General features: G+C 39.9%; 1 protein-coding gene across 1 annotated transcript in view; it reads right to left on the bottom strand.

Moving 5' to 3' along the window:
• LOC125466958 (coatomer subunit delta) overlaps positions 1 to 19878 on the bottom strand; it is a 38379-nt gene extending 18501 nt beyond the window's left edge. Inside the window, exons 1-5 of the mRNA XM_048562184.2 lie at positions 19721 to 19878; positions 7963 to 8226; positions 4960 to 5139; positions 3033 to 3238; positions 946 to 1104 (exon numbers count right to left, since the gene is read on the bottom strand). Coding sequence (XP_048418141.1) covers positions 946 to 1104; positions 3033 to 3238; positions 4960 to 5139; positions 7963 to 8226; positions 19721 to 19723 — 812 coding nt within the window. The 5' untranslated portion in view covers positions 19724 to 19878. The remainder of the gene's footprint in view (positions 1 to 945; positions 1105 to 3032; positions 3239 to 4959; positions 5140 to 7962; positions 8227 to 19720) is intronic.
• Between the last annotated feature and the right edge of the window lie 6040 nt (positions 19879 to 25918).

Raw genomic sequence — 25918 nt, 5'->3', positions numbered from 1 at the left:
ATTGCAGGATTGTGGCGGTTCAAGAAGGTAGTTTGCCACCACCTTACCAAGGACAACGAGAAATGGAGTAATAAATGCTGGCCCAGCCAGTCACGCTCACGAACAAATTAAAAAACAGGAAATGGTCATAACCAACAGTAGCCGATTAATGGCTTCAATTACATGTTGGCCCATCCTGCGACTACCAAAAATAAAATGAAGTGCATCTAATTTGAAATTTGAATAAGTACCTCTTTAAATTTACCAGTTTAGGCATCAGCCATTCTGCAATCTCTCTGGAGGGGACTGTTAACTTGTAGGAGATTTGCTTTGGAGATGTACATCCACTAGATGCAAGACTGACAGTTACTGAAATTATTTCATGTGACATCACATTCTAGATAGGGAGTGAATCCTTACTCCAGATGTAAGGGGTTACTATACCACTCCCGTGGGTTCTTTAATGTAGTAAAACAGCCCAAAATATAGGCAAGTAATCCATGACAGTGAGCCACACAAGCAAGTATTAGAAGAGACAACATATTAAGTTTAAAAAAAATCATGCTTTAAGTGCACGTTGAAAAGGAAAAGAAAGATAGAGAAGTTGAGGAACAGAATTCCCAAGCTTGAAAGCTTAGTCAGCTCAAGACACGGCTTTCAAAGGGTAGAGTTAAGAAACCAAAATTGGAGCGGCTTAGACATCCAGGTTTGTAAGGCTGGAGGTGGTTACAATGGGGAGGGGTGAGGCCAAACAGCAATTTGAAAATGTACACAAAAATATTAAAACATGCCATTACAGACTAATAAACACAGGGTGATGACTGAATGGGACATACAGCTATTGAAGGTACAGACATAAGCTTTGGATTAGTTCAAGTCCATTAAGATGCAAGGTTGAAGATTAGCTGGAAGCATCAATCTACAAATTATATAATTACAATATCAGCGCAAAACGTTTTCACTTACCTTTCTATATTAACAGGTGGTGATAGCACTTTGGTTGCTTCTGACGTACGTTTTGTTGAGGAACTAATCTGTTCTCCTTCCAACTTCAGCTTGTCTACAAAATTATCCACATCTTTTCCCTTTGCCCCGAGTTTTAAGGCCTTGCTTGGACCAGACGGTCTGAAGGAGAAAAGAGAGAAGCCAACATTTTAGATATCAAGAGATAACCAAACTTAAAGAATTAATTCATTAACCAAGTCATCACAAAACATGCCAAAACTTTCACACTTGCCAATGTAAATGGACCAGTTCTTGCACATACAACAGAACACATTAACTTTGAACATTCATGACAACGTAGTACTTCCGCAAAAAACACTTGGTTCAGTACACCAACTATACATCTGCACCAATGAAAATCTGTCAAGATTTTGGTGTACTACGCAGACAGCAATACCACAATCAAGCCAGGATAAGCAGAAGCAGTCAGAATTTTGGGAAAAAAAGGCCTTCAACTCAACAGGCTACCACATACTGGGTGCTGCAGGAAGGGCCCCTCCCCATGCATTATTGAAGCAATTGAAGCAAACCATACCTGATTATATATAAACCAGCTTCACACGCAAGACCTGCTGCATCAGCCCTTAATCCATAAGAGAACATAATTAAGTGATAACAGGTTTAAAATGGCACAGGTTTGGTCTACAACATATTACAGCTAACAATGCAGAATCTCAAACAGCCAAAAGGAACTAACTGACTCTTCAATTCTTCATGCTACCCAGCAACAATAATTGAAATTGAGTCACTATGAGCAGATAAGGAAAGCTAGAGGCAATAAACACCACTTTCTCCTTAATCAAGAAATTCCAGACACTTGCAATGTCCAACCATTTTCAAAGATTTCTTTACAAAAATAAAAAACATGAGCCAAAATGCCCACAGATGTGGATCAGAATTTTAAACTATGCTGGTCTATTCGAAACCCATACGGTCAATGGTCCAATTTTAAAAAGAGTAAAGCTTTATTAGCATAAAGTAGAGCAGAATATTCATAGGTGATATAACACTTCAGAAAAAAGTTCTTAGAAAAGTTAGACATCCTGACTTTTGCTAACTCTCTTCTTAAAGCCTTAGTGCAAAAGTTAAGAACTTTGCCATATTAGCTTCTTTATACATTTGAACCCATTTTACAGGGTAAACGATGCAGAGGAAGAACAAAAGACAATAAAGCAGCTGACATCAGCATTGCTGAGTAACACGAAAGTTCGGAGTTTGTAGTCTAACAAACATAATAAGTCAAAAAACATACAAAAATCAATTTCATTCAATACAAATACTTTTAAATTGTCTGGAAGGCTAGAGGAAGGAGAAGGGATAGCAGGTGACCATGTGCAAGTGACTCACAAAGGATAAAAGACAAACGTAAATAATGCTCCACGTTCCTCAGCACTATCATGACAAAATCACAAGCTCGGTTATTGAGCATGTTCAAGAAGAAACTGTTGGAATTTTAAAGTACAATTGACGTCAAGAAAGGAAGGTAACATGCAGTGTGGTTTTGAAGTGTTTCAACATTCCCTGGATTCCATGGACTGACCTGCAGAGGCCTTCTCCTTCCTATAAGCTGCCTGTCGGCATAAAGTTTCATGGTGTCTATTTGATAAGTCATTCCCTCAACCCACATCAAAGCAATGATAGTCCCAGTCTTTCTTGATTCTTGTTTCTAGTACAGAATTTTGAAGTCCAAGTTTAGGTTCACCAAATACTTTCCTATTTCCTCTTCTCAAGCAGTTTCCTTTCTTGTTCAACCAATTTTAGGAAGTGGAATTGGTAATCACTACTCCCTTGTCAATTAAATTAAGAACAGCATTTCATAAACAAACCAAAACAGCATAATGTGTGAAATAAACTAAACCAAATTTAACATTCTTACCCTGATGGCAAAGTGTCCTCCACAGATAATCATTTATAAAAATGCAAAGGTCAGTCATATCCATGCAACATACTGTCACGACAGCCTCTCTTACCATTACAGTGAACAACTTGACCAGTAGACAAATGAGTTTTTCCGCTTTAAAACTCGAACTCTGGAAATTGGAACTTACCTCATTACTGCTGGCGTCATCTTGGGCTTCTCCGGTTCGATAATGGCATCAGTTATCATTGATGCTGCTGAGCCACCAGAGATTCCTCCACTGCCAAACCCACCAAAGCCAGGAGCTTTTTTGCCTTGCCTTTCAGCATCTCTACGAGCCTGTTGCAATTCTTTTGCCTTCCGACGCATTTCTGCTTTTGCTTCACGTTCTTGAGTCTGAATTGGAACATAGAAATAACAATCACAGGCAAATGGAAATAGTTCCATACATTGAAAGTCTATAACAGTATAGTTTATTAAAACTGCTTTCCATTTTCTCGAAGATTTGTGGATAGTATGCAGTAACAAAGCATTTTTCCGTTTAGTCATCCAGTCCTAATTAAGAGGTGAGGCATGGCATGGTAATAATCGGACCTCAGACTACAAACCCTCCCCTACTTCCATGGTGATGCTGGTTCTCATATCAATCGTGCTGTGTTTAATTAGCATTATCATAGGATCTAACATTCCCAAGTATCTCAAATTCTTGACTTGGGCAAATATCAACAGATCAAAGCATTGTAATTCTACTCTTGTCCATCTTCTCCAGACCACTCTTGGTAATAAGCGTGGCCCACCTAACATCATGCACACCCAGATATCAAATAAACAGCCATGAATTTAGACTGCCTCAAATAATTCACATCAGATGGATTTCAAGTGCAATAAATAACAAATCAGTAATAACTTCAGTGTATCTGATTCTCCAAGGTTCAAGATTATCCAGCACAATGATACCTTCAAGAGTCAATATCCATATTTGGATTTAAATATGCAAAGTTTGCTTCATGTAGTTCAAAGCATTTGGCTAATCAATGAAAATGTACTTTACACTGAAAAATGACAATATTCTTTATTCTTGACAATATTCTTTTCGCAAACTTACTGACAAGCCCAAAGCAATCCAATCCAATCCAATTTTGAACTTTCTAAGTGTAGTCGCTGCTGTGGCATAGACAGTCACAAAAGCTGTTTGCAAACAGCAAAACCCTATAAATAGCATTACAGACCAAATATTGTTTCAGTAACGTTGACAGATAAATGTTGGCAGGAGACTACAAGGATTTCTCTTGTTCTTCTTCAAATTAGCATCACATTACAGTGGCCAATCTCTGACTAACCATTTAAAAGATTAAATCAACAACACAACAGCACTCCATAATGTGGCAGTAGACTGCCAATGCAGATTAAATGCTCAAATATCTGCATCAGAACTGGAACTCTGAAGCAAGGCAGTAAGTAAACTACAACCAAGTAAATCTCAGGCTTTGATCAAATTTTTCCAGATTTATCCTGGACTTTCCTTTCATTTTGTACGGAAAAAGGGGAGCTGTTTTCTTTCCGTTTTCTAGTCAAAACTTCTATTGTGTTGAGAATGTGGAATTCTCTAGCATAGGGAATAAATGGAGTAACTAATGCACTTAAGAAGAAAATAGATAAATAACCAAGGGAAGAAGGAATATACTGATAGGGTGAGATGAAGTACAATAGAAGACTCAAGTGGAGCATAAACAGTGCTTAAGCCTGTTGGACTGAATGGCCTGTTCTATGCTGTATCCAGTTTGTAAACATTATTACAAGAGCATTGACTAGAACCGTTGGATCTTTAGACCTTTCTGTATGTTTGAGCTCCATGCTTAGAGTGATAGAGTCATACGGATGTACAGCACAGAAACAGACCCTTCGGTCCAACTCATCCATGCCAACCAAATACCCTAAATTAATCTAATCCCATTTGCAAACATCTGGTCCAAACCCCTCTAAACCCTTTCTAATCATAAAGAAATCTAGACGCCTTTTAAATGTTGTAATTGTACCATCCTCCACCACTTCCTTTGGCAGTTCATTCCCAACATGGATCACCCTCAGGCACTCTATTCATTTTTATCTCAAATTACCTCTCGAACAGCTCTGAAAACTTTTTCTTCATGGGAGTCCATTTCTGTGAAGGTTCGGATCTGTGCTAGGTTCACATTCTCACGATAACCCAGAGCGACAATCTCATCAAAGGCAAAAATCAGATCAAAACAATGCTCCGATATCTCACTCTCCTCTAGGACTCTGCAATATTCTGGAATCTATTAAAAAACCAAAAGTAGTACTTAATAAAACTTGTATTTGAATACTGGAAAGACATACAGAACAAAGGAAAAAAACATACATTTTAAGAAGGTTCTTGAAGCACAGGCAAATTGGCAGGCATGATGTTGGGGGCATCAAAGACATGACTGCAAGCTGATCAAGGCTGCGAGCTAAGGATATGCAGAGGACATGCAGGTGGGCAGAGGGGCAATGCTGCCTTGTTAATGAGAAATGAAATTAAAATCAATGGCAAGATGTGATATCAAGTCGGAAGCTGTAGAATGTGTGTGGGCACAGAGGAGGACCCACCAAGGACAAATGACCCTAATGGGAGTTGTGTATAGATCTCTGAACAAGGGTCAGGATACATGGAAGAAAAATAAATCAGGAGGTAGAAAAGGCATCGAAGAAAGGCACTATTACAACAATTACGGGGGACTTCAATAAGCAGGCAGACTAGGAAAATCAAGTTAGTAACAGGTCTCAAGAAAAGGAAGTTGTGGAATGTCTCCAGCTTGTAATATAACCTACTAGGGAAAATGCAGTTCTGAATTTGGTGATGTCTCGTGAGGCACACTTGATTAGAGAGCTTAGGGTGAACAGCTCCCAGGAGACAGTGGCCATAATACAACAGAATGAATTCTGTATAAGGGGAAGAAGCTGGAATCAGATGTAGCAGTGTTATGGTTGAGTAAAAACTAACTACAAAAAGATGAGGGAGGAGCTGGCCAGAGTCGATGGGAAGGAGACCCTAGCAAGAAAGACAGTGGAGAAACAATGGCAGGAGTCTGCAGGGTAATTCAGGAGGCACAGCAGAAATTCATCCCAAGTAAGGGAAAGCATAAAAGAAAACAAAAAAAGTATACAAGGTGATGAAGATTAGTTGGAAGCCAGAGGACTGGAAAGCTTTTCAGGAAAATATAGTCCTGTTTGCCTGACTTTGGTCATTGTTAAGCTTGTGGAGTTCATTGTCAAGGATAAAATTGCAGAATACTTGGAGTACCTGATAAAATCAGGCCAAGTCAGCATAGCTTCATCAAGGAGAGGTCATACCTGACAAATCTGTTAGAATTCTTTAAGAGGTAACAAGCAAGTGAGACTAAGGAGAACCTGTAGACGTGATCTATTTGGATTTCTAGAAGGCCTTTTGACCATTTCTGCAGGGGAGGCAACTAAATAAGCTAAGAGCCATGGTGTTCAGGGCAAGGAACTGGCATGGATAGAGGATTCTCTGACTAGCAGAAGACACACAGTTGGGTTAAAGGAGTCTTTGTCAGGATGGCAGCTGGTGACTGGAAGAGTTCCGCAGAGATCAGTTTTGGAACCACAACTATTCACGTTATGCATTAATGATCTGGACAAAGGAACTGTTGCTATGTTTGCAGATGACTCAAAGATAACTAGAGAGACAGGTAGTACTGAGGAGGCAGACAGGCTGGAGAGGACTTGGACAAGTGAAGTGAGTGGGCAAAGAAGTGGCAAGTGAAATTAAACATGGAAAAATGTGACGTTATGCACATTGGTAGGAAAACTTAGATGCAGACTACTTTCTAAATGGGGAAAGGTTTTGAAAATCTGAGCACAAAAGTATTTGGGAGTCCTTGTCGGCACATCGTGGGCCAGAAGGTCCCTTCTTGTGATGTACTGTTTCTATGTTCTATATGTTCCTACCTGAAGATTCCATTCAGGTGAACATATAGGCTTACATGTGGCAGTTAAGGAGGCAAATGCAAATGTAAATGCTAGCATTCATTTTCAGACAGGTGGAATATAAGAGCAGAGATGTACTGCTGAGGAGGTATAAGGCGCTGGTCAGACTGCATTTGGAATGCAGCAAAGAAAGAGTTTTGAGCCCCGTTTTGAAGGGTGGATGGATGTGCAGGTTTTCGAGGGGATGCAGTGGAGGTTTACAATAATGACAACCTGGGATGAAGGACTTGTCATAGGAGAAACGGGTGAGAATTCTGCATCTGTACCCAATGGAGTTTAGATGGATAAGGGGGGATATGATTGCAACTTAACAGAATATTGAAAGGCCTGAATAGAATGGACATGGAGATGTTTCCACTAGCAACAAACACTGGGATCTGGGACCACAACCTCAGAGTGAAGGGATGACCCTTTAGAACTGAAATGAGGAGAAATGTCTTCAGCCAGAGGGTGGTAAATCTGTGGAACTCTTTGCCTCCGCAGGCCTCTGAGGCAAAGTCACTGAGGGAGATTTAGATACATTCTTGTTTAGTAAGGGGATCAAGAGTAACAGGGAAAAGGCAAGGTTGAGAAACATATTAGCGATGATCTAATGGCTGAGCAGACGGCCTACTTCCACACTTACAGCCTCTAGTCTTAGCAGACTAATTCATACATTTAAAAAGGATGAAGCCTGTACTTTCTTAATGTTATGGCACAAAACATAAATCCAACAGTAACGAATACAATGTCATATCAGTAGATCAAGTTTGATGACCTTTTTTCGGCACCAACTTGCTCATTTATTTCCCCAATGTGCCACATTTCTTCTCCCACCCCCTGCGACCCCCTGTCAAATATGTTTTACTTGGCAATGCTTTCCTCCAGGCCAGCTGCAGATAAACACAAGGTCTCAAAGAGTTACTATTTAGGATGCTAATTCACATCCTACGAACCCCTTACATAATCATGCTTAATTTTGCATTGGTAGCGAAAAGAAGAAACAGAAATGCTGATTTCTGGATGATCTAAAAGAAGAAGAAATTCAACTGCACTAATTTTCAATGACATTCCCTGATCAGATTGTCTCAGCTTCAGCGTTTTCAGCAGGTTGGGTTTATTGCTCTTACCACTCGAGAGAAGAGACGAAGTGTTTCCAAGTCTTCCAAGATGTTGCTATTTTTAGTTGTGATCAATACCATGTAGAGTTTTTCCAGTGGCTGGTACACATACCGCACACTCTCTGTCTCCACAAATGTGTGCTGTTTCCCAGTGTTCATTAGTTTAGGGAATGCTGCCAGCAAGCCTTCGATTCGGGTCCTTGTCATTTCCACAAACTGCCGTGAGATAATCGCCTTCCCAGCTTTGGTGCAAACAGCCGTAGCCAAAAGCACCTGGAGCGGAGGAGAAAAAGCATAAACATGGTTACAGATAAATTCCAACCCTTGGACAAGGCAAATTTAGTTGCACTAGAAGTCTATTATAAATAATTCATTCAATTTAGTTATACATAGATATCTAGGGAAAGATGGATCTCAACATGAATTTGTTATCAGAATAAATTATTTTTTAAAATCCTATGCTTTTGTCATAGGACGCAGTAAATAAATAAATAAATAAATACCTCCAACAAATGTTTTAAGGCGGCCAATGCTCCAAAGATATGGCAGCATTACACAACTATTCCAAATAGCCCACATCTAGGTGAACTATGGACTGTCAAACCACGGTAAACAAATGTAAGACTTCAATCATGTTCAAAAGGCACATACTGAATATTTCTCTCTTTGAGCTTGTTTCTTCTGAAGGCAGATACTTCTAAATGTGCAGTTTCTTAACTGAATAAACTAATCCCCAGCTGTGAATCTATAACAATGGTCACTCTCGTAGGTAAGCCAGCTCTAGACCTCACTAAATATCCACATATACACAAATGTCAAAAAGCAGTCAAATTGTCCAAATATTAGGGGACAAAAGGATTGTGCTCCAATGTGGGTTATTATTGCTTTAAGTAAACTTTTTCTAGCTGTTGCAAAATGCGTAAGTACAAAGTTATCAGCCCACAGCAAGTGGACTGCAGCGGTTCAAGAAGGCAGTGCACCGCCACCTTCTCAACTATGGACAGGCAATAAATGCTGGCCTGTCAGCAATGCACACGTCCCCCGTCCCACAAATGAATAAAAACGAGCGACTGCAAAAATTGCACCTATGCAGCTACATTAAGTAGGTCCAGCAGCTGCACAGCATCCAACACAAAAAAATCTGCTCCCTTGATGATCGTGTTAGTTAAGTAGAAAAGACCACATTCGATACATAATAAACAAGTTTCTTTTAATAAAAACACATGCATTATTCAATTCAGATTATAAACAAGATACTAAAGCAAATATTCAAATTCTATAGAATCACTGAATTTTACAGTACAGAAAGACCCATTACTTCTGTATTGGCTCCTTAAAGAGCTACCCAGCTAGACCCGTTCTCCAGCCCTACATCCATAACCACCTAATTCATCATTTTCAAATATACTTCCAACTCCCTTTCAAGACCTCCAATGGAATCTGCTTCATTCACCATCAGGTTAGATGTCACACGGCACCAGACTTAGTCCAAAGGTTTATTTGACATGACAAGTTTTCGGAGCACAGGTCCTTTGTCGGGGATCTTTATCATTTCACTTGATGGAGCATCAGAACTATGAAAGCTCATGATTTCAAATAAATCTGTTGGACTGCAAGCTGGCATTTTGTGACATCTGACCTTGTCCATCCCAACCCAAAACCAGCACCTCCACATCATGGTCACTGTCAGGCCATGGTTTTCCAAGTTCCGTTCAATTCTGGAACTCAAATTGGCAGAAAAAATGTCCATAAACACAGAGACACTGATGAAGTCACACACAGCTCTAAGGAAGCATCATCGGACCCGAAACGTTAACTCTTTTTTCCTTTATAGTTGCAGCCAGACCTGCTGAGCTTTTCCAGCAACTGTTCTTGTTCCTGATTTATAGCATCCACAGTCCTTTCAGCTGATACTGAAAAAGTCCCTGTGAGAAATCGTAATGGCTTTCTGTGGTGCACTGAATTAAGATTGGTCAATTTGAATAGGAATGTAAATTACACTTCACTGTTTAACTTCCACTGAATTACATCTCCAGCCACAAGGGGAAAAAATAAACTTATAACAATAAAATACCTTGAAAAGATCAACATTGAGTAAAAACAAAAAAGTTATTTTAAAAAATATTAGATATATTGTTGTGAACTTTGGTGCAAGAAGGTATGGTAACTTAATTTGCTGCAATTTGAAACTTAAGTGTTTGGATTTGTTTTAAGAGAACCGCAACTCATTTCATTGAGGGAAACCTCAAATGCTTTCGTGAAGAAAGTAAAATTACATAAAACAAAGACAATTAAGTAATAATCCAGCTTGCTTTACGATCAAATACACCAGGATCAATTCAAATCTGATGTAATTTAAGCCTTCAATTAAATTTGACACAAGGTTGTTCCAATATTGGAACAATATACAACCTGTACCATGACATTCTACAGATCTATACATAACAGCACTTCAAACTTCATAACTCAAAATGTGGAGAACCTAATCTTTATAGCTAACAAAGCCTCTTCAGCAGCCACAACACCAAAGGTTCCAAACGTGCCTGTTACTAACACCAAGGAACATGAGGAAGAATATTCCACCAAAACTTCCAAAGTACACAGCTACACTACTCCAGCACAAGAATGTAATTGTCAATTAACCTGAGATTATCCAAGTAGCAGAGGCTTTTACATAGATTTTTCAGGATTCATTTTTATACTGGGTAAAGCTTTAGAAAGGGTACAGAACTCAGATTCAATATGTTCACAGCTCTCTGATAACTATGAATACACAGTGAACTTGTTCTTGTCACATTAAAATTGTCGAACTTTGCCTCCACAGTGGTACAGAAAACTGAAATATTAACAGATAGTACTATGTAATGGTGGAAGGTGTATCTAATCCTGACCTGAGCTACACTGTTATATGCAGGGTCAGGGTACTGATTTTAGACTTGTTATTTTATTTCATTCACTCTGGGACATGGGCATCACTGGCTGGCCAAAATTTATTGCCCATCCTTAGCTGACCATGAATTGAGTGGCTTTCTCAGCCATTTCGAAGGGGAGTTAAAAGTCAACCACACTACTGTGGGGTCTGGAGTCACACGTAGACCAGACCAGCTGAGGACAGCTGATTTCCTTTCCTGAAGGACATTAGTGATCCCAGATGAGTTTTCCCAATAATCAGCAACAGTTTTATGGTCATCAGTAGATATTGAATTCTAGATTTTTAAAAATTAAGTCCAAATTCCACCATCTGCCATGGCAGGATTCTAACTTGGGTCATCAGAACATTAGCTGAGTTTATGGATTAACAGTCTGTTAATAACAACGCTAAGCCATCACTTTCCATATGCATTCTACCACAAATGAGGGGAACTGGAAGAAGAGCCACTTCCAGCCTGTGACAAACCAATTCACACCACCTTAGACAACTTTACCCAAGATCTTAAAGTGAATCCTTCCCAAGTTGATACAGATGAGGAAGAAATGAAGACCAGACAAAAACACATGTTAAAGCCACAATGGTCTCAAATAGGGTGTTTCTAGAACATAAAGACACAAAATTAATAACCAGCAACAACACTATGCACTGTAGACAAGTAGAACAGACAAAACAAAACCCCTGAATTTGTTCTAGCACAAAAGGTAATTGAGATGTATTTTATCATCTCAGGACAACTTTAGAACAGGCAAGCTAATTGTCAATGAATGTCAAATCAAGCAAGGTTCTAAATTTAAAACCACAATAACTCTGAATTCAAAACTACAATAACAGACTTCAAAAAGGAACAGATGGCGCATAAAAATCACATGGTGAGAATCAGCAATGCACAGCTCAAGCTGCAGACATCTTAGCTAGTTAGTAACCTTATCAATATTCTGTTTGAACTTCAGGCACGAAGTTCAAAACTGTGCTTAAATTTAGGTGAATTTCACTAAAGATGGCAGGATACCAATTACCAAGGAACTAATTGTTTCTACCATACTGGCAATTTTCCCAAGTTTGATTTCAGGCAAAATCAGAAGTCGGATCAAGCTCATTGTAAGTAGCAAAGAAATGTTTTGATTTAAAGCCTGAAGGGCATGCTCACAGAAGTAATGTGAAATGTCTGCTTCAGCACCTTCTGTTCTTGGTCATCCACAGAACACTTGCAAAGTAATTGAAAGCACTTTTATACTGTAGTCATTAAGCTTGGAATTGGATTTTAAATGCCAAAGTCAATCTTACAAGTGCTGCTCGAGAAATTAAGTCCTGAGAATGAGGAGAAATTTGCTCTCTTGCATCCATAATCCACTTTTTTTTCCAGGCAACATTGTTCAGGCATAGTGCAGGAAGACATGGCTGATATAGGGATCAGCCATGATCCCATTGCATCAGATGCTGAAGAAAGATTCTGTGCTTCTCCACCAAGAAATTCCACATAAATGAAGTAAACACCCATCTATTTTTCAATTTCAGATCCATTCTACAGCTGTTTAGAAACTGACATCTGCAGTTACTTGGGAAGAATACACTTGCCAAGATTCTGACTAGTATATGGCGCAAAGGGGAAGAAACAAGAGGTTACCAGCAAAACTCAGAAGCATGAGAATAAAACCATCAAATCAAAGAAGTCACTAACCTCATTTCACCCGAGTCAACAAAAGCCTACACACATCACTTTTAATTTATATCAAATGAGGAAGAGGCAACATTAAGCATAATTTTTCTTCGCTTTGTAGTTATGCTAGTTTTGAGAGGACAACCAGCAAATTTGTGGTCATTAGTCTTGCTTCTCAGTATCAAAGTCCTGCATAGTAAACACCAGACTCCATTACAATAGCCCTGGTCTTGGCTAACCTTGCATGATTGACTATTTACTGTTAAGACCTTAGTACTGTCACATACAGAGGACTTAAGGTACATCAAAAGGTATACAAAGCTACTGTACTTTCAAATCCCAGTGCCCTCATAAGCACCATATTAGCTGGTCAAGTAACATCAAGGCAGAATACACATTAACTATTTTAAACATTATACATTTTCCCACACCTTCCCTTGTTACTCTCAAACAGATGATCAAGTTCCATATGTAAGTCTAAATACAAATTAAAATCAGAAGCAGCATACAACTGCATTCTCTGAAAGAGAAAAGGTTTGGGGGTAATTTGATGTAAGTTCTGAGGCGATTCAATAGGATAAAGAGAAATACCATGCCAGAGGTTGAGGAGTCCAGGACCGGAAAAAACAGCCTAAGGTTTAGAGGTAAGCATTTCAGAAGAAACGAAACGTAGACAGAAATTCCTTCTTCGCACAAAAGGTTAATGGTAATTTGGAACATTTCCAACGTATTAGTTATTGCTGGATGAATTGCTAGCTTCAAAGCAGAGATTAACAAATTTTCAATAATTAAAAGGTATTAGTGGACACAAACAAGGAATAATTGTACCAGTTCTGACAAAACCACCTGAAAATATCTCTGATAATGGGAACTGCAGATGCTGGAGAATCCATGATAATAAAACGTGAGGCTGGATGAACACAGCAGGCCCAGCAGCATCTCAGGAGCACAAAAGCTGATGTTTCGGGCCCAGACCCTTCTTCAGAGAGGGTCTGATGTGTCATCCAGCCTCTCATTTTATTATCTTGAAAATATCTCTTGTTTTTCTCTCCACAGATGCTGCATGACCTGTATATTTTCAGCATTTTATGTGTTTTGATTGCAGATATGAGTAAGACTAAAGTCAGAAACAAATTCTAGAGAAGTGACGTGTCAGTGTTCCCTTTCAGTGGTGTCAGCTGGGTTCACAGACAACATGCACATTTGAGTCAGAAGGCTGTGGGTTAAAGTGCAATTCCAGCCCCACAGCAAATAAATGCAATAATTCAGTACCGAGCTAACAGAACATTGAGTAAAGTGTGGTATTATTGGCAGTGTTCTCTTTAAGATAAAAGATAAAGCCAAGGTTTATCTACCTAGTCAGTTGGATGCAACAGAGCACAGAACCATAAAAGAGGAGTTGAAGTCGGCTATTCAGCACATCGAGTCTGCGCTACTCAGAGGTAAGGGGTCCTCTACATACCCTACTTGATATTTATCCCATAATTAAAAAGATAATTCATCTGTGGATCTGACTTTAATCAAATACTTGTTAGGCTTGCTTACAAGATACTATTCCCAACTAGTTTATATCAACGCTAACATTCCTTACAAGGCGCCTCCCACCCTACTTCACCCAACCTTATTAATATAACCGAGCTCTCTCCCTTTCAAATATTAGTCCAATTTTCCCTCAAATGCACGTGCTGTTGTCAAAGAACAACTGGCATTTCTATATTTTCATAATCTTAAGACACAAGAAGCACTTTACACAAATGAATTTTTTGAAACGTGGCCTGTCTCTTAATATAGGAAATACAGAAGACAATTTGCACACAGCAAAAACCATGAGTGATTTCAGATGAGAAATGAATAATCACAGTCCTGCAGTTCCAAACTGGTTCCTGTTCTCGAATCCATTCGCAAGTCAATTTGTGTGCAATTTGGAACAGAACACAGGACAATATACAATTTCTGCTCCCAAGCATGGGGAAATGACTATGTTGGATCTTTAAAATTAACAAATCCCCTGGAGGGGATTGCATTCATTAAGTTGGAAGTTTGTAAATTAGTGACCCCTTGTAATGATCAATGCACGTAGGATAACTCCTCTACGCTTCTTCAAAAATGGTGCAAAGGGGGTCTTTCAATGCCACACAAGACAACATAACTCTTCTGTGTAACATCTAATCCAAAACGTGGACATGTATTAAAATTAGGGGCCCCTTTAAGATATAGATGAGAGGAATTATTTTCTCAGAGGGGTGCAGAACTTTGGAACACACTACCCCCAAAACAGTGAAGACAGGACTATTAAGCATTTTTATGTCAGAGGTAGACTCATTCCCTTTAAGCAAGGGAATCAATAGTCAGTGGGTATAGGTCGAATACATACAGATCAGCCACAAACTATTTTCTGAAGAACAGTCCCAAATTGAAACATCGACTTTCCTGCTCTTCTGACGCTGTCTCGCCTGCTGTGTTCCTCCAGATCCATACTGTTGTCTCTGGCTCCAGCATCTGCACTTGCTATCTCTAAGATCAGCCATAACCTTTTGATTGCTTGAATGGTTTACTTTTATTTCCACATGTTCCACTCAAATTTCTGGTCCACAGCCTTCTAACTCAGTTGCAGTACCACCAACCAAGCCACAGTTGACCCCAGATCATAGTAGGTTTCATATATTGGCCATTCCCTGAGAAGACATTTATCCAAATTCTTTACTGCAGTTATTAGCAAATGTTCATTTGTGAACCCCCTGCTTTACATCCTACACTGGAAATATCATTCCCGCATGTCAACAATGTTGGTACTTCTCACTCTTGAAGATTTCTAACACATCAGCCCATAGTCTTCAGGCGGTAGATTGTGCTGTATTGGTAACACCCCTGGACTAAAACATCTGCCGTCATCGCACTGCCCGGATGCCACGTGACCCCAGACCCACTGCAACATGATTAACCGCCAATGCTCTCAAGGCGATGCCGGGACCCGCCCCTTGAATCTCGACAGTCTACGACACACACACACACGGCACAGTGAAATGGTAATGTAATTTTGAGTCAAAATGGCATTTGGCTTGGAGGAAAACTTCCATGCATCTGACCTTGGTCTCCTAAATGGGAGGGATCTCAAAATGGGGCAAAAGGAATCTTAGGCAACAGCTGCAATAACTCCTGCAGATGGCACACAATGCTGCCAATTTGCAATGGCGATGGTGCAGTGAACGTTAACGCTTGTGATATCAAGCATGCTACGTTGTCCTTAAACAGTTTGAGGTTTGAGTATTTTTGCTGTTGCACTCATCCAAACAAGTGAGGAAGATTTCACCATAATCCTGACTTCTGCTTGCAGACATTCGGGAGGTAGTAAATGAGTTAGTCATCGCACAATTCCCAGTCTCTAACCCGGTCATGCAGTTGCAATATTTATATGGCATGTCAATTTCAATCTTTTGGTCATTGGTAAAGCCCCCAGGGTTAGAATTGATTAGAATGCAATTGCTTGTCACGGAGTAATTATCAGGTTCTCTTTTGATTGGAATACTAGTTGCCTGGTACTCATGTGGCACAAGCATTGCTTGTCACTTATCAAATCAAGCCTAATATTGTCTGAGTCTTGCTGCATATGAATACAGACTCAAGCAGCCGAGAATGGAAAACACTGATGTTCACTGATTGCACAAGGTGCTGGGAACAAGGCAAGCGGTCTCTAACAATCATTTTCCTTTGTGTTATGCTGAACTCCAACCACTGAAGAACATGCCCCCAATTCCCATACACTTGGTTTTGCCAGGACTTTTTGATACTAAATTCTGTTAAGCGCTATCTCAATGCCAATCTCACTTCACCTCGGAATTCAAGTGAACCAAGGCTGTAACAAAATCATGAATGAAGTCACCCTGGCAGAAAGCAAACTGAGCAGGTTACTACTAAGTGCACCACTCACGACAGCTTCCAACATTTTGCTGATGTTCGAGAACAGGCTGATGAGCCAGTAATTGGCAAGACTGAATTTGTCCTGCTTTTGATGATCATGTCATCCCTGGGCATTTTCCCAGAGTTTATTTCTCTAACAATTGTGCTTGTGTTCTGGAACAGGTTGGGAAGGGCACGGCAAGTTTCAAAGCACTTTTTCAAAACTATTCCCAGGGTATTGTCAGTTTCCAAAACCTTTTCTGAATTTAGTGGCTTCAGCCCTTTCTCTGCATTGTGTGGAATGAAACGGAATGGCAGAAGTGTGGAATCTATTATCATGAGGATCTCAGGAAGGGCTCGAGATGGATCATCAACTTTGGGCTTCTTGCTGAAGACTTTTGGCTATGAAGGACTATGAGACATCCCGAAGACCTGAAAATGCAACATAAATACAAGACGTTTCTTTCCAATCAGCCAGGGCAGCCGGTCCACAAACTGCAGTCCCAGGCAACTTACCTGAACAATCTGGTAATTTACTTCTATTTGCACCTCAAAAAAAACTTGCACATTTTTCCTCTATTGAGCCTACAATTTCAGTCAGTTTATAGTTTTCCCAATGGCAACGTGTTAAAATTCAAATCACCTGGCATTCACATTTCAAGCGTATGCAAAATTAAGTAAATCTTTGCATCCACATGACGCAAATAAATAGCAAGTGGTTGAGACACTGAGTTAGACTGATAAATGCAACAGCAAGTCTCTTAACATTACTAATATTATATCAGGCTTGTGAAACACTGGCTCACTGTCACACGGCCTACACCTCCATCCTAAACACTACCTCCAAGCCACTGTGGCAGAAATCACAATGGGACCATATGGCCCATCAAACCTGCTGTACCATTCAATAATGTCATGACCGATTTTCAACCTCCACTTTCTCACATTGTCCACATGTTCCCTGATTCCCTTAGGGCTGCAAAGTCTAATGAAATTAATTTGAGCATAATGACTGAGCATTTTTATCCTTCCATGGTGCTGACAGCCTTTACATCTTAGAACATGGAATAGTACAGGCCCTTTGGTCCACCATGTGTATGGTGACCAGATGCCATTCTAAACTAATTCCATCTGCCTGCAAATGGTCTACATTTATCTATTCCTTGTCTGAATGTCTGTTAAACATTGGTATCATAACTGTTCCTACCACCTCCCATGACAGTGTCTGTCAGACTGCCCCAATACTCTAGTAAAAACAATACAAGTTGACCCAACCTCTCCATATAGCCAATACACCGCAATCCAGGCACTGCCCTCATAAATTAACATTTTGCTCAATTGCTTTTATAAATCCATGAGAAATTGTTTTGGCTGACCATCCTAACTGCCCTTCAGTGGTAATGCCTTCTTGATCAGTTGCAGTCCATGTGGTTGTGACCTAGAGGGAGACAGTTCCAGGATTGACCCATTAACAGTAAATGGCCTGTAATTAATCTTGGTTAGCCACAGAAACATGGTGCAGATTTGCAACGACCTGAAATCATAACCAATTCCAACCATGACTAATTCTATGATTATTACACATTCACAAAAACACTTTATACAGTACAGGTCAATAACATCGAACAAAGCACCAGCGGCTGTTCATTCCATAGCTATGGCTTTGGCCAATTGCTGTCTTGTCCAAGGTAAGTTTACTCAGTAAAAACGTGGGATCAAACTGGAAATTCTACATTCTATATCACAGCAAGTCTGCTACACACAAAAGCCCAGAGAGCTGGGAGTGCGTTTCAAGAAAACGGATAACATTTGACAAGCTTTAAATTTCCGTTTAACAGAAGTACATCACCAACACGTAGCTTTCTAAAACTTAACACACCATCTGCATGCCTTTGTGGTAAATAGCTACACAACAGCCACGTAGGAACCCCAATTTCTGAACCAATATAGGTGTTAAGTGTGAGTTATGATTGAGTTCCAAACAGCAACATTGTTGCATCTTTCAGAACTGAAAAGGCAGAATTGCAGCCTGAGCCATTTTAAGATCAAAACTGTAACTTTTAATCAACACAAGTATTGAAATGACATGCAAGTTATAAGATTTCACACAAGTTTCACAAAAACTGATCACATTACCAAAGATTTAGATTTTTTTTAGTTGATAAGGAGATGGAACCCCAAGTTTAATTTTCCCTGAGCAGTACTGGACCATCAAAAAGATATTTATAACAGAAAACTACTATGAAGACAGTGAGGCCCATATAGCTCAGTGATAGCAATTCAAAAACTCAAAGTTCACCTACTGTACCTTAGACTTACTCAACTTCGATGAGTAAGTAAACAAGCGTAGAGGTAAAGTGTCCATAATGCTGTCTTTTGAAAAAAAAAGTCCATTTTAAGACATAATTTGAATTATTCTCAAACAACATCACAAGGTGAGCTAGTAATACTTCAGTCCTGGACTGTTGCATACGAAGTGATGATGTGTCACATCAATATGGTGAAAAAATGCAACAGGCCATCCCTACACCAAACAGGAAGGGGTATGAAACAGACTTAATGAGAAAGGAGCAAAAAGGTAAACGGTTGAAATTAGACACTGCTGGAAATACTGAAACTACTGTTTTTAATCATGTGAAAAGGCTCTAAGGGTTTCCAAATAAGACCTTAACTCTTAGACTGCCTAACAATGAAATTGTTCCATTTATTTATAGTCACCCCAGGATCACGAAATTGAGCATTTTGATGGAAAATGGTAAACGTGCAGAAGTTTTTACAAATGAAAAGTCATAGTTAAGCCACTCCTAAAAGCAGTCTGACTTTATGGGTTGCAAGGAGCTATGTCGCATTAGTTTCAATGCTAATTAAGACCCACGAACAACGTTTAGCAACAGTGGAGAGAGATAGGAAGATGAAGGGTGTAAACCCGAAACGTCGACATTCCTGCTCCTCTGATGCTGCCTGGGCGGCTGTGGTCCTCCAGCTCCACAATATATTTAACAACAATGTCCTTCTTTAAAAGGGGAAGAGGCCAGTTCTGTTCTGTATTTAATGCAGTTTCGCTGTGATATCAGCCACGCCACCGTTTAAAGGCCAGTGCCGGGGTTAATTCAGTAAGATGACCCGTGAAACGGGTTGCTCAGTGCAACGGGGGCCGATACAGAACGGGACTGAGTTCTCAGGAAAGCTCTTTGTGGGCACTGCGGCCTACCCTGGGCAGGCCCAGCCTGACAGCCAGAAGTGGAGCACGGCTAAAGCCACGAAGCCTCGCGCTTTCTTACCATCTTCGCGTCCACCGGAGGCCTCTCCTTCGGCCGGCTGCTGTCGTTGCTACACCTGTGAGGAGATCGTCGCCAAGTAGCGGCGAGTGGACGGTGCACAGTCAAACCGAACCTGCGGCGATCCCAGCGCCGGCAAGATGGCGGCGGCGGCCACGTCTCCAACCGGAAGTGAGGGACCCGTTCGGGTCAAAGGGTAGCAACACCTCCCCATTCATGAAATCCCAGACTGTATCCCTAAGAATTATATACCATTTACCCTGTATCCCCAAAAATATATACCATTGGCACTGTTGCCCCTTAATATATACCATTTACCCTGTATACCCACAAATATACACCACTGAGACTATGTTCCCATAATGTAAACCATTCACTCTGTATCCCCAACAAATATACACTATTCACTCTGCATCCCCACGAATTATGTACCATTCTCACTGTATCCTCAACAATATATACATTCACACTGTATCCCCAAGAATTATATACTATTCACTCTGTATCCCCAATAACATATACCATTGACATTATCTCCAATAATCTATACCATTCATTCTGTATCCCCAAGAATTGTTTTGTTTTATTCATTCACAGAATGAGTGCATTGCTGGCTAGGCAGCATTTATTGCCCATCCCTAATCACCCAAAGCACCATTAAGAGTCAATCACATTGCTGTAGGTCTGGAGTCACCAGTAGACCAGGCCAGGTAGTTTCCTACCCTAAAGAACATTAGTGAACCAAATAAGTGTTTCCAACAATCAACAGTGGATTCACGGCCATGATTAGATTCTTAATTCCAGATATTTTTATTGAATTCAAATTCCACCATGGAAGGATTTGAACCCAAGTCCCCAGAACATTATGTGGGTCTCTGGATTAACAGTCCAGTGATAATACCACTAGGCCATTGCCTCCCATTATATACCATTCATTTTGCTTCCTCAAGAATTATATACCATTTTCACTGTATCCCCAATAATATATGATTCACTCTTTATCCCCAAGAATTCAATGCCATACACTCCATACCACCAATATATATCATTCACACTGTATCCCCAAGAATTATATCCCATTCACTCTGTATCCCAAAGAATTAGACACCATTCATTCTGTGTCCTTGAGAATTATATATCATTCACACTGTATCCCAAAGAATTAGATACCATTCATGCTGTATCCCTAGTAATTCAATACCGTTCACACTGTGTCCTGAGGAATTATGTACCATTAACTTTGTATCCCCAAGAATTATCTACCATTCACACTCTATCCACCAAAATATAATGCCATTCACATGATCTCCCCAATTATTACATATAATCAACTCAGTATCCCCAATAATTAAATAGCATTCACAATGTATTCCCAATAATTCAATGCCAGATGTAATGTAACATTAATTAAATATGATTCATACTGTAGCACTGTAATCCCAATACTTCAAGGAGGTTTATCAGGATGCTGCCTGGACTGGAGGGCTTGTCTTACGAGGAGAGGTTGACTGAGCTCGCACTTTTCTCTCTGGAGAGAAGGAGGAAGAGAGGTGACCTGATCGAGGTGTACAAGGCAATGAGAGGCATGGATAGAGTCGATAGCCAGAGACTTTTCCCCAGGGCAGGATTGACTGCCACGAGGAGTCATATTTTAAGGTGTTAGGAGGAAGGTATAGAGGAGACGTCAGAGGGAGGTTCTTCACCCAGAGAGTTGTGAGCGCATGGAATAGTTTGCCAGTGGTAGTCGTGGAAGCAGAGTCATTAGTGACATTTAAGCGACTGCTGGACATGCACATGGACAGCAGTGAATTGAGGGGAATGTAGGTTAGGTTATTTTAGTTTTGGACTAGGATTATTCCATGGCACAACATCATGGGCTGAAAGGCCTGTACTGTGCTGATCTTTTCTATGTTCTATATTCTATTAATACTGTATCCACAAAAATTACATAACTATCATGTGTCCCAGTGATTCAATATGGTTCACAGTATTCCCAGTGATTAAAAAGCATTCACACTTAATCCTAAATAATTATATACCATTCACACTGTTTCCCCAATTATTACATACTATTGATCTGTATCCCCAATAATGCAATGCCATTCACATTGTAACACTGTAGCTCCAATAATTAAATACCATTCACTCTGAACTACTGCATCCCCAGTAATTAAATACCATTCACCCTGCAGCATTGATTCTCTCTGAACTTCTGGGTGGTGGGGTTTGCACAATTCTAATGTAACCGGAACACCAGAGTGTGTTCTGCAGACATTGGCTTAAATCCAAACATGGCAAGTATAAATATTTTAATTCATGGAAATCTGGATGAAAAACCAGTCTTATGATGACCAGGTAACCATTGTTGATGGCTATTAAAGTCCACCTGGTTCAGTAATCTTATTTAGGAAAGGAAATCTGCCATCCTAACCTGGCCTACCCTATATATGATATCAGAACCACAGCAACGCAGCTGACTTTTAACTGACCTCGCGGTGATTATGGATGAGTTATAAATGAATGCTTAGCCAGTGATGCCAGCTTTTCCTGAATGAATTCTGTTTTAAGTATACAAAAGTATACTTATATATAAAAGTATAATTGTGATGCATGTGATTGACAAGCAACTATTTAATTGTCCTAACCATGAGTCAGATTTTGGGGAATATTCACCCCACTGAAAGTTCAAACAAAACTAAGTAAACTTTGTGATATTTTCATTCTGGTTTTAAAACATTAAATTAATTCCTTTATCAATGCAAAAATTGGATCTTAAAAGTGCATAGGAAATGCACATGGTGAAGTAAATGCATTGAAACATTATACAATATTCCATGAAGTTTCCAATATGTGGCTTTGTAATTTATTGTTGAAATGAAAAGCTTTATCGAAATGGGAAAACTGAAATTTAAAAGAAAACAGCAAACTCACCGTCAAATCAAAAGCATCAACATCACAATAAACCTCATGAAAGTTTGTGACATGTATGTATTTCTGGTTCAATATCAAAATAAAATCCTTTGACAATGGTGCAAATTTAAATGATTTTTGACAAAAGCTGGAATTTACATTGCCAGGTCAATAGCCTGGAAAGGAAGGCCAATATCCTTGCATTCACAACCAGATATAATCCACAATAAAAACAGAAAATATCAAACTGAATTTGAAAGTTAACAGTTAACTTTGAGTGTAAGGTAAGTTCTGCTGTGCCCAAATTGTTATTCATCCTCTGGGAGCTGGATAGCTCATCTGACTTGTAGGTATGATATTCCTATTGGCTTAAATAAACAGCAATACACAAACAGGCCATTTGGCTCAGCCAGTCAGTGTGGAGGTTTATTATTATGATACAAGTAGCATCCCTCCATGTGCTCATTCTGTTTCCCCTATCCTGTTTTTTATTCCCTTGCCCTTCAGCCACGAAATTAAGCAATTCTTGACATACTCTCCGCTTCAACCCCTACATTTGGTAGTACATTCCACAGGTTCGTAAAGCTCTACCTAAAAACGCGTCCTACTGCTCTCATCCTTAACTGTTTTTTGTTCCCTCAGTCTAGATCTCTCATGACTGGAAATAAATCTTTCTTTAATTTTGCAAAATCTGCTAGATTCAGGTATATCCCATTAGTTTGAAAGATAATGAATGTAGCTCCTTTATTCAACCAAAAAGAATGGAAACAGATGCAGGAAACTGCAAGCAAGTTTGGTTAACATTTGTCATAGGGAAAATGTTTGGACTTATTATCAAACAGCAGTGCGTTTAGAACAATTCAAGATTATCACACAGAGTCGACATGGTCTTGAGAAAGAGAAAGAGAAATGATGTTTATTGGAGTTCTTTGAATAGGGTAAGGCGAGGTGATGGCCTAGTGGTATTATGACTGGACTGTTAATCCAGAGACGCAGGTAATGTCCTGAGGACCTGGATTTGAATCTTGCCACAGCAGATGGTGGAATTTGAATTCTCCAAACATCTGGAAGTAAGAGTCTAATGATGACCATGAATCCATTGTCTACTGTCAGGAATAACACATCTTGTTCACGAATGTCCCTTAGGGAAGGAAACTGCCATCCTTCCATTGACTCCATCTACACTTCCCATTGCATTGGGAAAGCAGTTAACATAATCAAAGACCCCTCCCACCCTGGTTATACTCTCTCCCAACCCCTTCCATTGGGCAGAATCATAGAATCCTAGAATCATAGAATCCCTACAGTGTGGAAACAGGCCCTTTAGCCCAACAAGTCAACACCAAACCTCAAAACATCCCACTCAGACCCATCCCCCTATAACCCACCTAATCTACACACCCCTGCACGCTATAGGCAATTTAGCATGGCCAATCCACCAAACCTGCACATCTTTTGGACTGTGGGAGGAAACCAGAGCACCCGGAGGAAACCCCCACAGACACAGGGAGAATGTGTAAACTCCACGCAGACAGTCGCCTGAGGGTGGAATCGAACCCGGGTCCCTGGTGCTGTGAGGCTGCAGTACTAAAGTTTGAAAACATGTACCAACATATTCAAGAACAGCTTCTTCCCTCCTAGAGTTATCAGACTTTTGAATGGACCTCTCATATATTAGAGTTGACTTTTGCACCTTCTCTGTCCTATTACCCTGGTGTACTTATATAAGATATGATTTGCCTGGTGAGTAGACAAAACAAGACTTACCACTGTATCTTGGTACATATGACAATAATAAATCAAATCTTAACTGCCTCACTGTGAATGAGGAGATTTATATCACTGTCATTTTTATCCATGCCAGTTCTTTGTTGGATTAATCCAAACAGATCTCAACACTCTGATCTCCCCGCATAACCTGCGATCTGCAGCTTCAAATATTTGTCTATGTTTCCTTTAAAAGATTCAATAGCTGTTTCCACTATCCACTGGGACTGTTTTCTGGGACAGCATGTTCTATATGTAATGAAAATGATTACTGATGTTGACAAAGTAAGTTCACAATGAGCTGAATAAACAACAAATTTGATTTTTGCGCTAAATTACAAAGAAAATTTCCAATTCTTCAACCAGGTGCTGGTATTTATCTGAAAAACTGAAACAAGGAAATTAAAGCTTGATGTAAAAGTATATCTCACGACTAGCAATCACTTGTGAATGAAATTCAGTGTCGCTGGTCACAGGCTCTGTGGGTACTTGTGCCACTGATAAGCCCAATCCTAGAGTCACATCTCTCACTACATATTTGGCTGCTGTATCTGAAAAGTGCAATTGGCCCTTGTCCTTGTGATAGTTGGCATTCCTTTCCCCAGTTCCTTTTTTGTATTTCCTCTTATCGACGGGAATTCTCAAAAAATTTTGTCTCTTCAGACAGGAGCTCCCTCCAAGTTGGTTTTCTTCTGAACAAAGAGTCTCACATGTGTTGACATTTATGTAGCATTTCTTGAGAGAAGCTTTCTTTTTGAAGGGAAGCAGATGCAGGACTGAAGTCAGGAGGAACTTCGTCACTCAGTCCAGTGAAGCGGTTGAAGCTACCTCACTGAATGTTTTTAAGGCAGGGCTACATAAATTTTTGAACAGTAAAGGAATTAAGGGTTATGGTGAGTGGGCGGGTGGGTGGACCTGAGTCTCAAAAAGACCAGCCATGATCTCATTAAATGGCGGGGCGGGCTCGAGGGGCCAGATGGCCTACTCCTAGTTCTTACGTTTTCAACATCTTTGAAACATTCCCTTTGCCCTTCTTTTGTTCAACTCTTCATTCAGCAAATCAATTTTATATTGATTTTCACTGTGCTGAATTTTGCTGCCTTTGAAAAATAAAGACACTCTCAAGATATTTGACAAAATCAGCCAGAATTAAAAATTAAACTTTAAATATTCAAGAAATCTGATTTTCCGCTGAAGGTTTTTGTGGCCACATGTGAATCTCGCTAGTGAGCAGAGAGGGGTCGATCTGCATGCATTAACATCTTATTCTTATCTAGCCTCAACTCACTTACATGCAGATTGCTATTCATCCAGCTGCTGGAGAGCAACTAGTCAGAACCAAATTGCAACTTGAAGTCAGAGGGGTTACTGGGAGGCTGCAGCTTGCCAGCACTTTCTCTTGACCAGGATTCCCTAATACTTAAAGTACATTCCTGGGCATTACCCTTTGAGGGAGGGAATTCCAAAGGCTTACAACCCTCTGAGGGTTTCATTGAATACAAGATACACATGAATCACTTTTTT

Source organism: Stegostoma tigrinum, chromosome 32 (genome assembly GCF_030684315.1).
Source record: "Stegostoma tigrinum isolate sSteTig4 chromosome 32, sSteTig4.hap1, whole genome shotgun sequence".
In the NCBI taxonomy this organism is placed as follows: Eukaryota; Metazoa; Chordata; class Chondrichthyes; order Orectolobiformes; family Stegostomatidae; genus Stegostoma; species Stegostoma tigrinum.
Note: the sequence above shows the minus strand (reverse complement) of the source record. Positions and strands in the feature narration are given on the sequence as shown.